The sequence below is a fragment of the Podarcis melisellensis genome (genome assembly GCF_964234715.1).
Source record: "Podarcis melisellensis genome assembly, chromosome: 18".
NCBI lineage: Eukaryota > Metazoa > Chordata > Lepidosauria > Squamata > Lacertidae > Podarcis > Podarcis melisellensis.
In genome coordinates this window covers 5,286,340-5,302,943 of record NC_138536.1, presented here as the reverse complement: position 1 = coordinate 5,302,943, position 16,604 = coordinate 5,286,340, and the positions used below count along the sequence as shown (strand labels likewise).

The following is a 16,604-nucleotide window of genomic DNA, read 5'->3' as shown; positions in this document are numbered from 1 at the left end:
CCGCGGCACACTAGTGTGCCGCGAGCCGTTGCCTGGTGTGCCGTGGGAGGGAGGCGGGCGAGTCCGGCGGCGAGAGGCGGGGCGGCGGCGGCGAGCACACGCGGGGCGGCGAGCGAGCTCCCTCCCAAATCCCATCGCCTCTCGGCGCTGGTGTTGGCAAGTCTTGCGCACCGGGGGATCTCCCCCCGGGAGCGCAAGGCTTGCGGGCGGCAGCTGGCAGCGCGGAGCACGGGGCGCCCTTCGGAGGGCTCCGCGTGCTTCGGGCAACAGGCTGCCGCCCCAAGCCTCGCGCGCCCAGCGGGAGCTCCTGCCGGGCGCGCAAGGCTTGCAGACACTCGCCCGAAGCACGGGGCACCCTCCGGAGGGCTCCCTGTGCTTCGGGCAACAGATGCCACCCCAAGCCTCGCGCGCCTGGCGGGAGCTCCTGCCGGGCGCGCAAGGCTTGCAGACACTCGCCGAAGCACGGGGCACCCTCCGGAGGGCTCCGCGTGCTTCGGGCAACAGGCTGCTGCCCCAAGCCTCGCGCGCCTGGCGGGAGCTCCTGCCGGGCGCGCAAGGCTTGCAGACACTCGCCCGAAGCACAGGGAGCCCTCCAGAGGGCTCCCTGTGCTTCGGGCAACAGGCTGCCGCCCCAAGCCTTGCGCGCCTGGCGGGAGCTCCTGCCGGGCGCGCAAGGCTTGCAGACACTCGCCCGAAGCACGGGGAGCCCTCCGGAGGGCTCCCTGTGCTTCGGGCAACAGGCTGCCGCCCCAAACCTTGCGCGCCTGGCAGGAGCTCCTGCCGGGCGCGCAAGGCTTGCAGACACTCGCCGGAAGCACGGGGAGCCCTCCGGAGGGCTCCCTGTGCTTCGGGCAACAGGCTGCCGCCCCAAGCCTTGCGCGCCTGGCAGGAGCTCCTGCCGGGCGCGCAAGGCTTGCAGACACTCGCCGAAGCACGGGGCACCCTCCGGAGGGCTCCCTGTGCTTCGGGCAACAGGCTGCCGCCCCAAGCCTTGCGCGCCTGGCGGGAGCTCCTGCCGGGCGCGCAAGGCTTGCAGACACTCGCCCGAAGCACGGGGAGCCCTCCGGAGGGCTCCCTGTGCTTCGGGCAACAGGCTGCCGCCCCAAGCCTTGCGCGCCTGGCAGGAGCTCCTGCCGGGTGCGCAGGGTTGCAGACACTCGCCCGAAGCACGGGGCACCCTCCGGAGGGCTCCCTGTGCTTCGGGCAACAGATGCCACCCCAAGCCTCGCGCGCCTGGCGGGAGCTCCTGCCGGGCGCGCAAGGCTTGCAGACACTCGCCGAAGCACGGGGCACCCTCCGGAGGGCTCCGCGTGCTTCGGGCAACAGGCTGCTGCCCCAAGCCTCGCGCGCCTGGCAGGAGCTCCTGCCGGGCGCGCAAGGCTTGCAGACACTCGCCCGAAGCACGGGGCACCCTCCGGAGGGCTCCCTGTGCTTCGGGCAACAGTCTGCCGCCCCAAGCCTTGCGCGCCTGGCGGGAGCTCCTGCCGGGCGCGCAAGGCTTGCAGACACTCGCCCGAAGCACGGGGAGCCCTCCAGAGGGCTCCCTGTGCTTCGGGCAACAGGCTGCCGCCCCAAGCCTTGCGCGCCTGCCGGGAGCTCCTGCCGGGCGTGCAAGGCTTGCAGACACTCGCCCGAAGCACGGGGAGCCCTCCGGAGGGCTCCCTGTGCTTCGGGCAACAGGCTGCCGCCCCAAGCCTTGCGCGCTGGGCGGGAGCTCCTGCCGGGCGCGCAAGGCTTGCGGACAGCTTCCTGAAGCCTGGAGAGCGAGAGGGGTCGGTACGCACCGATGCCTCTTGCTCTCCAGGCTTCAGAGAAAGCCTGCATTCGCCCCATAGGACGCACACACATTTCCCCTTTATTTTTGGAGGGGAAAACTGCGTCCTATGGGGCGAAAAATACGGTACTTTCTTTGTGTTTATTTGATGCCTATTAAAGAGAGTTACTTTATATATAGTCAATATAGGCACAGAGTTAATTTTTTAAACATTTTCTAATGGTGGTGTGCCTCGAGATTTTTTTCATGAAACAAGTGTGCCTTTGCCCAAAAAAGGTTGGGAAACACTGCCCTAGTCATATCTTGAATGTGCCCTTAAGACAGGATTTGTGAGGAAAGAGACAATGGGGAGGTTTCCCACTTTGACCTTGCAGAGAAAACATTTGCTCAGTTTAGGAATCAAAATGGTTCCAGGTTGGTCCTCCTGTGCTGATCTATGTACAGTGGTACCTCGGGTTAAGTACTCAATTCGTTCCAGAGGTCTGTTCTTAACCTGAAACTGTTCTTAACCTGAAGCACCACTTTAGCTAATGGGGCCTCCCGCTGCCGCCGCGCTGCCGCAGCCCAATTTCTGTTCTCATCCTGAAGCAAAGTTCTTAACCTGAAGCACTATTTCTGGGTTAGTGGAGTCTGTAACCTGAAGCGTATGTAAGCCGAGGTACCACTGTACGTGCTTGGCTGGTACACTTAGGAACATTACCATATGTATCTAAGACCTCAAAATTCCTATCACAAAGCGGAGGCCATTTGGAACCAATATGGCAGACTGGGTCAACCGGAACAGATTTTAACCGCTGGTTTCAAAATTGTGTGGGTTTTTTTACTTCTTCTTCAAATTCCTAAGAATCGGGGGGCACTTTCTGCATTGCCAAGGACAGGACGAAATTGCTCTTGGGATCCCTTCGAACTCTACAATTCTGTGGGAGAGTTTGTGAGAAAGTGAATGAGGGAAAAGCTTGATATTGTGGCCGCGATGTCTCCCGTAGCTATTTATATTTATTTGTCGTATCTCCCTTTCTTTCAGCATTTAACCATTGGAGTTGCGTTCCTCTTTTGCAAACCTTCTGAGTTTTGCTTTTGGTTTGACCACATTCTTCTGAGGCAGAACACAGGAAAGGTTACTTCCTTTTATGGGGACACCCCCTCACCCCACCCCCCACCCCCGTTCTCGGAAAGCTCTGGCGAAAAATAACAGATCATCAGCTACAGCTGAAGCTCGTATCAGAGCTCTCCGAAACGGTCTCAGAAGCCTGTCCTCATTTTACCACTTGCCAAAGCCATTCGCAGCTAAAGGAGACTCTAGGCTTTCGGTTTCGAGAGCTGAGTTGGAGAAAGCTTCTGTTTCTACGCTGTGTCCTTTGAACCAGTGCTGGATTTATGTATAAGCTAAACAAGCTATAGCTTAAGTAAAGGTAAAGGTACCCCTGCCCGTACGGGCCAGTCTTGACAGACTCTGGGGTTGTGCGCCCATCTCACTTAAGAGGCCAGGGGCCAGCGCTGTCCGGAGACACTTCCGGGTCACGTGGCCAGCGTGATATCGCTGCTCTGGCGAGCCAGAGCCGCACACGGAAACGCCGTTTACCTTCCCGCTGGTAAGCGGTCCCTATTTATCTACTTGCACCCGGAGGTGCTTTCGAACTGCTAGGTTTGCAGGCGCTGGGACCGAGCAGCGGGAGCGCACCCCGCCGCAGGGATTCGAACCGCCAACCTTTCAATCGGCAAGTCCTAGGCGCTGAGGCTTTAACCCACAGCGCCACCTGCGTCCCTAAGCTATAGCTTAGGACCCCCAAAAAGGAGAAAAAAACTGGATGTACATTTCCAAAATATAAGACAAAAAACAAATAAAATAAAAGTGACATGCAGCAACAGTGTTTTGTGTTGTGTAGGCTCCTCTGATGTAGGTCATGGGCCCCGCCTGCTCGCCTGCTCCCTAAAATATCACTGGTTTGCTCCTTTCTATATGTAGGGTGCCTACATTCTGCATGGACTGGTTGCAGGGCAACATGTGCAAATGGCTTGAGATACCTATTAGGTCCATAAATTACCATATAGCATATATTCAACACAAAAAACAGCGGCAATTTGTCGCTGACAAAGGACAGTCGGACATATAATGGGCCCCATTACCTTCAGTAGCTTAAAGGTAAAGGTACCCCTGACCATTAGGTCCAGTCGTGGCCGACTCTGGGGTTGCGGTGCTCACCTCGCTTTATTGGCCGAGGGAGCCGGCGTACAGCTTCCGGGTCGTGTGGCCAGCAGGACTAAGCCGCTTCTGGCGAACCAGAGCAGTGCACGGAAACGCCGTTTACCTTCCCGCCGAAGCGGTACCTATTTATCTACTTGCACTTTGACGTGCTTTCGAACTGCTAGGTTGGCAGGAGCAGGGACCAAGCAATGGGAGCTCACCCCGTCATTGCGGGGATTCGAACCGCCGACCTTCTGATCAGCAAGACCTAGGCTCTGTGGTTTAACCCACAGCGCCACCCGCGTCCCTAATAATCAATGTACTGTACTATAAAATAAATAACACAGTATGTTTCACAGGCTGCGAAAGAAGGGCTTTGCACCTTTATACAATATGCATGTGTGCTTGGGCCTAGGGTCTTTAGCCTCACCATCCCCACTACTGATTCCCTGTTGCTACTCAGCTTCAAAAAAATAAAGTGTCCCCTGATTCATTGAAAAAAATCTGGTAACCATAATCTAGGGGGTCTTGGTAGACCACAAGCTCAACTGTGAGTCAACAGCGTGATGCAGCAGCAAAAAAGGCTAATGCTATTCTAGGCTGTGTCCACAGAAGTCTAGGGAAGTCATAGTCCTGTTGTCTTCTGCTTTGGTCAGACCACAACCTGGAGTTCCGTGTTCAGTTCTGGGCCCCACAATTTAAGAAGGATGTTGACAAGCTGGAACATGCATTGTTGTTGCTTAGTTGTTTAGTCATGTCCGCCTCTTCGTGACCCCATGGACCAGAGCACGCCAGGCCCTCCTGTCTTCCACTCCCTCCCGCAGTTTGGTCAAACTCATGCTGGTAGCTTCGAGAACACTGTCCCACCATCTCATCCTCTGTCGCCCCCTTCTCCTTGCGCCCTCCATCTTTCCCAACATCAGGGTCTTTTCTAGGCAGACTTCTCTTCTCATGAGGTGGCCAAAGTCTGGGAGCCTCAGCTTCAGGATCTGTCCTTCCAGTGAGCGGAACATGCATAGAGGAAGGCAACCAAAATGATCAAACCAAGCCGTATGAAGAGCGGTTGAAGGAGCTGGGTCGTCTAGCCTGGAAAAGCAGAGACTGAGAGGAGATATGAGAGGAGCCCAAGGATTAAGGCTTTCTGGGAGATGATCTATAATGAAATGAAAAAGGTATTTAAATATACCTTTCTGAAGAAACCAGAGGCCTTTCTCCTGGGCATGGTCGGCCAATTGGTGTCAAAGAAGGACAGAATTTTCTTTATGTATGCTACAACAGCAGCAAGAATACTTATTGCAAAGTACTGGAAGACACAAGATCTACCTACCCGGGAAGAATGGCAGATGAAGGTGATGAACTACATGGAACTGGCGGAAATGACTGGCAGAATCCGAGACCAGGGAGAAGAGTCGGTGGAGGAAGATTGGAAGAAATTTAAAGACTATTTACAGAAACATCGCAAAATTAATGAATGTTAGAATGATGTTGGAATGAATTTATCTGATTTCAGCAGAATTGTTACAAAGATTTAGGAAAAAACAGACTGCTAATTGGGGAAAGGAGGGAAAGTAAAGATGTTAATATCAAGATAAATTACAGGACAAAAATGTGAAAAGAGGGAAAGGATTTGCTGAAATGGATAATTGACCTAGAATACAAGAAAGGGAGGTGCGAGGAGGTCAGGGAACTAAGCTAATGAAAGATAAGTAATGGGAAGATTTGTTGTATTTTTTCTTGTTTTTTCTTAATGGATTTTAATTCTCTGTTCTTTCTTTTTCATTTTCATTTTTTCTTTTTTGTATTCTATTTTATTTTTGTTTAAAATGATGTTTTTTGTTTTCTCCTTCTGTACCTCTAAATTTTTTAATAAATATCTTTTTTTAAAAAAAGAGAGAGATATGAGAGGCATCTTCCTATATCTCAAGGGCTGTCACACAGGCTTGTTTTCTCCTGCTCTGGAGGGCAGGACTTGAACCCGTGGCTTCCAAGTTACAAGAGACTAAACATCAGCAATAACTTCTCTGATGTTAAGAGCTGTGGTGGTCTCTCTTTCTTTGGATGTTTATAAGTAGAGGTTGGACGGCCATCCGTCATAGATGATTTAAGCTGAGATTCCTGCATGGCGGGGGGGTAAGGCTGGATGACCTCTGGGGTGCCCTCGAACTCTGCAATTGTACAGTTCTAGAATGAAAACCTTTCCCCATCCATCGCTAGCACTGGGACGCCACCTGGTGGCCTTTGCCAAACATGCAACCATCAGCCACAGTTGGGTTTGTCTCCATCCATCTAGTGCTATGTGGTTTTTATTCCCAGGTCTATGAATATAGCAGGGCTGCACCTCAGAACACCTGCTTTGCATGCAGAAGGGTGAAATGCCTGTCATCTCTATGTAGCGCTGGGAAAGACTCTGCCTGAACTCCTCCACAGCTGCTGCTATTCAGTATAGCCAGTATAGCCATGCCTGAGGTTAAAGGTAAAGGGACCTCTGACCATTAGGTCAAGTCGTGACCGACTCTGGGGTTGCGGCGCTCATCTCGCTTTACTGGCCAAGGGAGCCGGCGTACAGCTTCCAGGTCATGTGGCCAGCAGGACTAAGACGCTTCTGGAGAACCAGAGCAGCGCACGGAGGTGCTGTTTACAATCCCGCCGGAGTGGTACCTATTTATCTACTTGCACTTTGATGTGCTTTCGAACTGCTAGGTTGGCAGGAGCAGGGACCGAGCATCGGGAGCTCACCCCGTCGCGGGGATTCGAACCGCCGACCTTCTAATCGGCAAGTCCTAGGCTCTATGGTTTAACCCACAGCACCACCCACTGGTGGACTAATAATAATAATAATGATGATGTTATTACTTATACCCCGCCCATCTGACTGGGCCTCCCTAGTCACTCTGGGCAGCTTCCAACAGGATATTAAAAACAAAATAAAAGCTCAAACTTCCCTAAACAGGGCTGCCTTCAGATGTCTTTTAAAAGTCAGATAGTTGTTTATTTCCTTGACATCTGCTGGGAGGGCGTTCCACAGGGTGGGCCCACCACCGAGAAGGCCCTCTGCCTGGTTCCCTGTAACCTTACTTCTCGCAGGGAGGGAACCGCCAGAAGACCATCGGAGCTGGACCTCAGTGTCCAGGCTGGACAATGGGGGTGGAGACGCTTCTTCAGATATACTGGGCTGAGGCTTTCAAGGTTAGCACCTTTAAATTGTGCTCGGAAACATACTAGCCTTGATGTTATTTATGTATGCTACTACAGTGGCAAGAATGTTACTCGCCCCAGAGTGGAAAAAAGAAAAAGTCCCAGTAAACGAAAAAACGGATACAAAAACCTTATGGAATATGCAGAAATGGTGAAACTTTTTATAAAAGAATGGAAACTGTTTACTGAATATTTACAGATTAACTGTAAACAGATGAGAACACTGGCAGGGCTATTGTAACAGCCTGCAGTTTCATAAGAGAATATATTTAATGTAGACGAATAAATGAGCAAATTAAGCGAATTCGGAATATGCAGAAGATATTAAAAATAAATTTAGGGAAATGCAGAAAGGAAAGAGGGGGAAGGAAGTCAAGTTTTGATACGTCAAAATGATGGTAAATTTAGTGAGATGTATAAACCTGAAGAGCATATTTATTTATTTTTTAAAAGAAATTTGTGGGCGCCCTTCATGGGGAATTTTGTGGGTGCTTGGGTACCCAGGGCTGCAGGGGAGTTGGCACCTACACATGTCAGGATCAGGGCCGGATTTCGGTTTGATGAGGCCCAAAGCTACTGAAGGCAATGGGGCCCTTTATATGTCCAGCTGTCCTTTGTCAACAACAAATTGTCACTGTTTTTGTGTTGAATATATGCTATATGGTAATTTTTGGAACTAATAGGGATCTCAAGCCATTTGCACATAACAAAATATGTATTTTATCAAAGTAATGGTTGAACTGTAATACAGTTAAGAAGTATATTAATAGTGAAATACAATTAAGAAGTATATTAATAGTGAAACACCATATTTTTCCATGTATAAGACTAGGTTCCCCCCCCAAAAAATAATGTCAAAAAATAAGGGGCATCTTATACACGGACACATCTAGCCCCGTTTTCTTAAATCTTAATCCCCCCAAATAGGGGGTGTCTTATACATGGTGGTGTCTTATAGACGGAGAAATATGGTAATTATTAAGCTCTAACTTAAAATGTTTTTTTATTCATAACAAACTTAATAACGCAGACACATTGGCATTTGGCAATAACAAAAGTTCCTTTAGAAACACATTGCACAAAGACTCATAATCTAGTCTCTAGAAACTTGCCATAACATGAAATAACAATAGGTGTAAATACAGAACGCAAACGGCTAATAATTATAAGTCGTTTTATTAGCATGAAATTAAGTGTCATAACCTGTACAATGCAATTGCAGTTAATACAATGCATTTTTTAAATTTAATATCAATACTGCATAACCATAAGGGATGCGGGTGGCGCTGTGGGTTAAACCGCAGAGCCTAGGACTTGCTGAACAGAAGATTGGCGGTTCAAATCCCCATGACTGGGTGAGCTCCCGTTGCTCGGTCCCTGCTCCTTTCAACCTAGCAGTTTGAAAGCACGTCAAAGTGCAAGTAGATAAATAGGTACCACTCCGGCGGGAAGGTAAACGGCGTTTCCATGCGCTGCTCTGCTTCGCCAGAAGCAGCTTAGTCATGCTGGCCACATGATCCGGAAGCTGTACGCCGGCTCCCTTGGCCAGTAAAGCGAGATGAGCACTGCAACCCCAGAGTCGGCCACGACTGGACCGAATGGTCAGGGGTCCCTTTACCTTTACCTTTACTGTATCACCATAGTAGTCCACTGATGGGTGGGGCCCGTGACTTACATCATCGGAGCCTACACAACACAAAACACTGTTGCTGTATGTAGGTTTCATTTTATTCTTTTTTTATCTTATGTATTTTGGAAATGTACATCCAGTTGTTGTCGTTTTCCCTCCTTTAATTTTTTAATCCTCCCCCCCCCCCGATTTTATTTTTGAGTTGTCTGTTTACTCTAGAGTTGTTTGTTGTAAAGAATGTATATTATGTGAATCAAATAATAAAGGATGATAAAAGCAAAATAAAACAAGTATTGTACTTACTTTTAATCTTTGTATGTAACTGGGTCCTTGCCAGATATTTCCATATAGCTTCCCAAATTATTTCCTCAAACAATCAATGAATCCCAATGTTTGATTTGATATTGGAGCTGTCTGTTTACTTTGGACTTGTTGTAAGGAATGTATATTGTGTGAATCAAATAATAAAGGATGATAAGGGCAAAAAAGAAAAGGAAAAGTATCGTATTTTTAATCTTTGTATGCAATGCGGTCCTTGCCGTATATTTCCATATAGCTTCCCAATTTATTTCCCCATACAATCAATAAATCCCAATGTTATTTGTGTGTAATTTTTTTTAGGGGCGAGCTATAGCTTGTTTAGCTTACAGATATATTTTCATATACCTTCCCAATTTATTTCCCCATACAGTCAATGAATCCCAATGTTATTTGTGCGTAATTTTTTTTAGGGGCGAGCTACAGCTTGTTTAGCTTACAGATATATTTTCATATACCTTCCCAATTTATTTCCCCATACAATCAATGAATCCCAATGTTATTTGTGTATAATTTTTTTTTTAGGGGCGAGCTGTAGCTTGTTTGGATGACACGTAAACCCGGCGCCGCAGGTCAGGATACGCAAGCATCCTTTTTTTACCTGGCGACGGAAGGGACACGCGTCTCCAAAAACGCGCGCGCGCGCCCCACTCCTTTCCGACGGCGCCGTTGCCCTTTTAAGAGCGCGCGCGTTGCAGTCGAAGAGGGAGGGTGCTTCTTCCTCGGAAGAGCCACTGGAAAAAAAGAGGGCTTTTTTTTTAAGGGGGGTGGGGGGAGAGAGAAAAGCAAAGGCAAGGAGGGAGGGAGGGTCTCCAGCAGCCCGCCCGGAGGAGCCATCACCGCGGTGGCGTCGAGCCTGGCGCGCCCGCCGCTTCCTGGAGCCGAGGAGCCTTGAGGGCGCCATGCGGCGATGCTCCCCGGGGTGGCGGCCCCGATCCTGCCTCTAGCCGCAGGTGCGACCCCCCTCCCTCCCTCCAGAGACGCCGGAGAGACCCCCCCCTCCAGCAGCCAGCCATGTACGCCAAAGGGAAAGGCTCCGGCGTACCTTCCGACGGACAGGCGCGAGAGAAGTGAGTTGGAAACCCCCTCCCTCCTTCCCTCCCCCCCCAAAAAAACACGACCACCCCGACAAGACCCCTTTCTTTGGAAATCTAGAGACCCCCCCCAAAAAAAAATCAGCTCAGTGCCTTTCAGCCTAAACCCTACCCCCCCACACACAAAAATATGAAAGCATTCCTAAAACTTCCAAGGTGGAGTTTCGCCTCCCCAAAATAGCCCCCCTTGGAAATCTGGGGGTCTTCCCCCCCCCATATCAACTCCACTCACCTCCCCCCATCAGAGAAAAACCCACTCCTGAAACTTCCTCGCTTTTCAGACGGTGGAACCCTTTACCAAATATCAGTTTCCCAAATATCAATTTACCTAAAATTTGGGCACCCCCGTCTCCCCCCAAAATCAGCCCGGTTTCACTCACTGCAAATGCACTCCCGAAACTTCCCAGAGGGAGTTTTATCAGGCAGCGGGACCCCCTCCCCAAAAATACACCCCCCCGAAACATCAATTTCCTTTGGAGATTTGGGGAGCCCGTTTCCCAAAATCAGCCCAACTCCTTGCTGCAAACTTCCTGTGTCGACTGTCCCATGCAGAGGACCCCCCCCCCATGAATCAGAAGCAGGCTTGAGGGGTGTTTCAAAGCTGGGGGGTGTCCTGACCTGCCTCCCCACCCCTTTATTTCCCTAGCAATTCATGGGCTCTGTCAAAAGGAAAATTAGTTTTTGGGGGGTTAGCTATCGGTTTGTGTGTGGTTTCATGGATAGGGCCACAACAGAGAAGGGGACTTTGGAGTTGGGGGGGGCAGAGAGGGTCTGAAAGTATTTCGTGGGGGGAGGTGAAAAGAGGGCGTGGGGCAGAGTGTGTCCCCCCCCCAAAAAAAAATATGGATGTGCACTGGACCTTAGAGGGTGTTGTCAAGTTGACATGACCTGCTCATAACTTGCTTCCCCCCCAAATGTTTGGCAGACCTGGTGGACAGTTCTGGGGGGGGCATGCAGGAACATTTGGGGGGGCTGCATCCAGCCACATCCAGCAGCCATCCTGGGCAATTATTTATTTTTTGGGGAGAGGATGAGGCTCTGAACAAGGGCTAATGGCAAATTGATTAGAGCACAAGTCTTCGTCCCCAATTCCCTGCCCCCCCAAAAAAAAATTCAGCCCCAAAGGCGGAGCTCTGAGCAATGGTGACGGCTAAGAATCAAGCCCCCAGGCACAGACGCAGTCTACCTGCGGCTTACCAGGCACTGAGCCGTAGATTGGCCATCCACACATACGGAGTTTAGGATCTGAGATTCGGATTAAAATGTCTGTGCATTGCATATTTATATTGTTTTTTTTGGGGGGGTGTTATAGAATCGTAAAATTGTAGAACTGTAAGAGACCCCGGGAATCCTCTAGCCTACTTTGAGAGAAGACATCTGAAGGCAGCCCTGTTTAGGGAAGCTTTTAATGTTTGACAGACTATTGTATTTTAATATTTTGTTGGAAGCCTCCCAGAGTGGCTGGGGAAACCCAGCCAGATGGGCAGGGTATAAATAATAAATTATTTATCTATATTATTATTATTATTATTATTATTATTATTATTATTATTATTTATAACCCCCTCCGATGAAGCCCGTCTCTAACCAGCTGAGCTACTATCCAGTTGTTGTTTATTTTGCTGTAACAATTTTTAGTTTCGTTTCGCTCCAGAGTTTGCCGAAATGGTTATTTTATTTTATTTTCCGGGGGAAAGCGTATATTGTTATTACCCTTTATCCGAGATGCCTAGCTTTGCAGGGTTAGAAGTCCAGAAGTCATTCAGTCCAGCCCAAAGCTGTCAAGGTTTCCCTTTTTTAAAGGGAAATTCCCTTATTCCAAATAGGATTCCTCGCAAGAAAAGGGGAAAGTTGACCGCTATGGTCCAGCCTCCTGCAATGCGAGAATTACAACTCGTCCCGCGTTAAGTTTTTTCTCCCACAAAACGGCCTATAAATTTATTAAATAGGCGCTGTGGGTTAAACCACAGAGCCTAGGACTTGCCGATCAGAAGGTCGGCGGTTCGAATCCCCACAATGACGGGGTGAGCTCCCGTTGCTCGGTCCCTGCTCCTGCCAATCTAGCAATTTGAAAGCACGTCAAAGTGCAAGTAAATAAATAGGTACCCCTCCAGCGGGAAGGTAAACGGTGTTTCCATGCGCTGCTCTGGTTCGCCAGAAGCAGCTTAGTCCTGCTGGCCACATGACCCGGAAGCTGTACACCGGCTCCCTTGGCCAATAAAGCGAGATGAGTGCCGCAGCCCCAGAGTCAGCCATGACTGGACTTAATGGTCAGGGGTCCCTTTACCTTTACCCTACTGATCACATGTGGCATTAGACGTCTCTGCACGCCAGGTGATTTGCCCCGATCCAACAGAACCATCTAAAACTCTACAGAGCCTTGGGGGGGGGGGAGTCTCAGTTAAACCCCCCAGGCACAGTGAAGGGAGTTTGTGGTCTTGCCTGGACCCCCAACTCCCGCCATCGCTGACCATTGGCCATGCTGGCTCACTGGGAATTCGAGGTACCCAACACCCAGAGAGGATAGCAGGCATAGGAAGATCACTGGGGTAGGATCAGGCCCAAAGGGGCAGGTCCAGTCCGGTTGCCCCCATGTCCAAACAGCTGCCCCCCATAGGGGAATCGACTCTCCCCACAGAGGCGGACTTTGGTAATATTCTGCCATGAGCGAGGATGAAATATGGCACCCCAAAAATATATATATACAGCTATATTCATACAGGGGACGCGGGTGGCGCTGTGGATTAAACCACAGATTCTAGGACTTGCCGATCAGAAGGTCGGCGGTTCGAATCCCCGCAATGACGGGGTGAGCTCCCGTTGCTCGGTCCCTGCTCCTGCCGACCTAGCAGTTTCAAAGCACGTCAAAGTGCAGGTAGATAAGTAGGTACCGCTCCGGCGGGAAGGTAAACGGTGTTTCCGTGCGATGCTCTGGTTCGCCAGAAGCGGCTTAGTCCTGCTGGCCACATGACCCGGAAGCTGTACGCCGTCTCCCTTGGCCAGTAAAGTGAGATGAGCGCTGCAACCCCAGAGTTGGCCACGACTGGACCTAATGGTCAGGGGTCCCTTTACGTTTATCTATATTCATACAGGTACCTAATGAGAAGATTCATGAATGCACCAAAATGAATGACAGTGGTACCTTGGTTCTCAAATGCCTTGGTTCTCAAACAACTTGGAACCCAAACAGGGCAAACATGGAAGTAAATGTTCCACTTTGCGAACTTTTTTCGGAAGCTGAACGTGCTCCCTTTTGAGTGTCACCCTTCCGATTTGAGTGTTACGCTGAGGTCTTGTCTGTTTTTGATATTTATTTTTACGTTTTTGTCGTCATGGCTCTTTTGCTACTGCATGGAACCCAGTTCAGCTACTGATGGATGGGTTGTGTGACTGCAGTACGTTGTTTATCGATTTCGTTTTGTGGATCGACGGTCTCATTCAATAGTGAAATTCACGTGAAATTGCTGTTTGAAGGGTTGTTTTTAAAAGTCTGGAACGGATTAATCCATTCTGCATTGCTTTCTGTGGGAAAGCAGCGCACCTTGGTTTTGGAATGCTTTGGTTTTGGAGTGGAATTTCCGGAACGAATTAAGTTTGAGAACCAAGGGACCATTGTATTGTGAAAATAGGAAATATATGCTTGTGCTGGTGCTGCTACTGTTGTTGTTGCTGTTGTTGTTATGCTAAAAGGTAAAGGGACCCCTGACCATTAGGTCCAGTCGTGGCCCACTCTGGGGTTGCGGCGCTCATCTCGCTTTACTGGCCGAGGGAGCCAGCGTACAGCTTCCGGGTCATGTGGCCAGCAGGACTAAGCCGCTTCTGGCGAACCAGAGCAATGCACGGAAATGCCGTTTACCTTCCCGCCGGAGCAGGACCTATTTATCTACTTGCACTTGGACGTGCTTTCGAACTGCTAGGTTGGCAGGAGCAGGGACCGAGCAACGGGAGCTCACCCCGTGATTGCGGGGATTCGAACCGCCAACCTTCTGATCGGCAAGCCCTAGGCTCTGTGGTTTAACCTTTACTGCTCGGCACCCAGTTCAGGGAAAGCGCCAAAATTCGGCGCTGCTCCCGGCTTGTGATTCCCGGCGATTGATATTATCCAGAAGAGTTTACTGCCTCCGACAGGGGAGCGTAGAGCATCGCCGTCACAGCCCGTAGCTGTTGCCCCTGTTCTTAAGACCCTTTTTCCCCTCTCAGGAGAGAATGCCTCTTTTCGAAATAGCATCTCTTTGCACCAACGCTAACCATCGGTCCTGCTGGCTGGCTGGGAGCCCAGCAGTATTTGAAAGGGGCCAGATAGGGTCCTCATCCCCGCACAAAGGATTTGCTGGGAATAGGTAGAAAGGGGGCTTTGGGGAGGGGGAGCATAATAGAATCAGAAACCATAGAATTGTAGGGGACCTTGGCGGTCATCTAGACCAACCCCCTGAAATGACTGGGGATCGAACCTGCAACCTCAGTGTTTTCGGCACCCTGCTCTCACCGACTGAGCTATCCAGGCCTGGCAGGCCCTTGACTGATGCCTCTCACCCCTCCAGGTTGGCGTTGTACGTTTATGAATACCTTCTACACATCGGGGCGCAGAAATCAGCGCAGACCTTCCTCTCAGAGGTGAGGACATAGGGGTCTGGAAGACGGGAAGGGGGGAGGACCCATAACCTGCAAAAAAATATGTACCTGTTTATTTTATTTTGGGGAGACGGAGGAAGCAAATACCGTATTTTTCGCTCTATAGGATGCACTTCCCCCCTCCAATTTTTTTTATAATTTTTTTTTTATTCAAAATTATAACAAGACATATTATCCAAAAACATATCATCCCCCCCCCATTTTTCCTCCCTCCCCCCGACTTCCCTCAGTTCTTTGGTTTCTCTAAGAATGCTGTTTTCTGCATGTTACACAGTTGTATAGATCCTCAAACTATTTAGCTGATTATTATCAATAAAAACTTTGTGAACGTTTATTCGAAACCTGCCAAAGAGTCCAGTTCGCTTTGTTGCGTCTTTAGATACTTTGTAAAGGGTTCCCATTCATCCTTAAAGTCACAGTTATCCTTTTCCCGTAGCTTGTATGTCAGTTTTGCCAGTTCTGCATAGTCCATCAATTTTTCTTGCCATGATTCTTTAGTTGGGGTTTCTTCAGTCTTCCATCCTTGTGCTACCAGAACTCTCGCGGCCATTGTGGCATACATGAAGATGTTTTTCAACTTTTTTGGCAGGTCTTTCCCTACGATCCCCAACAAAAATGCCTCAGGTTTTTTAACAAATGTTAAATGGAACATTTTCTTCAATTCGTTGTATATCATTTCCCTTAATTTTTTAATTACAATCCCACCACATATGATAAAATGTCCCCCCCCCCTCCAAAAATGAAGGGGAAATGTGTGTGCGTCTTATGGAGCGAATGCAGGCTCCTTGGCTTCAGCGATAGCAACGCGAAGCCTCCGAAGCGCAGAGGGAGAGCTCCTCCCGCGCTCCGGAGGCTACGCGTTGCTTTTGCTGAAACCTGGAGAGCGAGAGGGGTCGGTGCGCACTGACCCCCCTCACTCTCCAGGCCTCAGGGATAGCCGCCTGAAGCCTCCGGAGCACAGCGGGAGAACAAGACTCTTCTGGCTTCAGTAAAAGGAACCTGAAGCCTCCGGAGCGCAGCGGGAACTTGCGCTGCGCTGCGAAGGCTTCAGGGATAGCCGCTGCGCTCCGGAGGCTTCCGGTTCCTTTTGCTGAAGCTGGGAGAGCAAGACTCTGGCTTCAGCAGAGAGGGAGAGCTGTGCAACGCCCCTTCCGCTAAGCGGGAGGAGAAACGGAAGGGGCTCCTTTTCTCCTGCCGCTTCGCTGAAGGGGCGCTGAGCAGAGAGGGGGAGAATTACTGTATTTTTTGCTCTATAAAACTCACTTTTTCCCTCCTAAAAAGTAAGGGGAAATGTGTGGGCGTCTTATGGAGCGAATGCAGGCTGTGCAGCTATCCCAGAAGCCAGAACAGCAAGAGGGATTGCTGCTTTCACTGCGTAGTGATCCCTCTTGCTGTGCTGGCTTCTGAGATTCAGAATATATTTTTTTCTTGCTTTCCTCCTCCAAAAACTAGGTGCGTCTTGTGGTCTGGTGCATCTTATAGAGCGAAAAATACGGTATTTTTTTCTTGTTCTCCCCCTCTAAAACAAGGTGCGTCCTATGGTTGGTTGCATCCTATAGAGCGAAAAATACGATAATTCACTGAACGCAGGCAAAATGCAGGCAGGGAGAGTCTCTCCCTGCTCTGCACAGTACCGCAGACACGGACTGGCAGCAGCAGTCCTTCCCAGCCCATGCCTGGAGACGTTCTGCACGCCCAGCAGCTGCTGTTAGCTGTGAAGCAACGGCACACAGCCTCTAAAAATAAATTTTCAAGTCTCCTGCTCCCAGGAAAGAG

General features: G+C 50.0%; 1 protein-coding gene across 1 annotated transcript in view; it reads left to right on the top strand.

Annotated features, from left to right (window-relative positions):
* Positions 1-9,888: 9,888 nt before the first annotated feature.
* Positions 9,889-16,604, top strand: part of SSBP4 (single stranded DNA binding protein 4) — a 39,901-nt gene continuing 33,185 nt past the window's right edge. The window contains exons 1-2 of the mRNA XM_081895702.1: positions 9,889-10,172; positions 14,738-14,810. Of these exons, the coding sequence (XP_081751828.1) occupies positions 10,117-10,172; positions 14,738-14,810 (129 nt within the window). The 5' untranslated portion in view covers positions 9,889-10,116. The remainder of the gene's footprint in view (positions 10,173-14,737; positions 14,811-16,604) is intronic.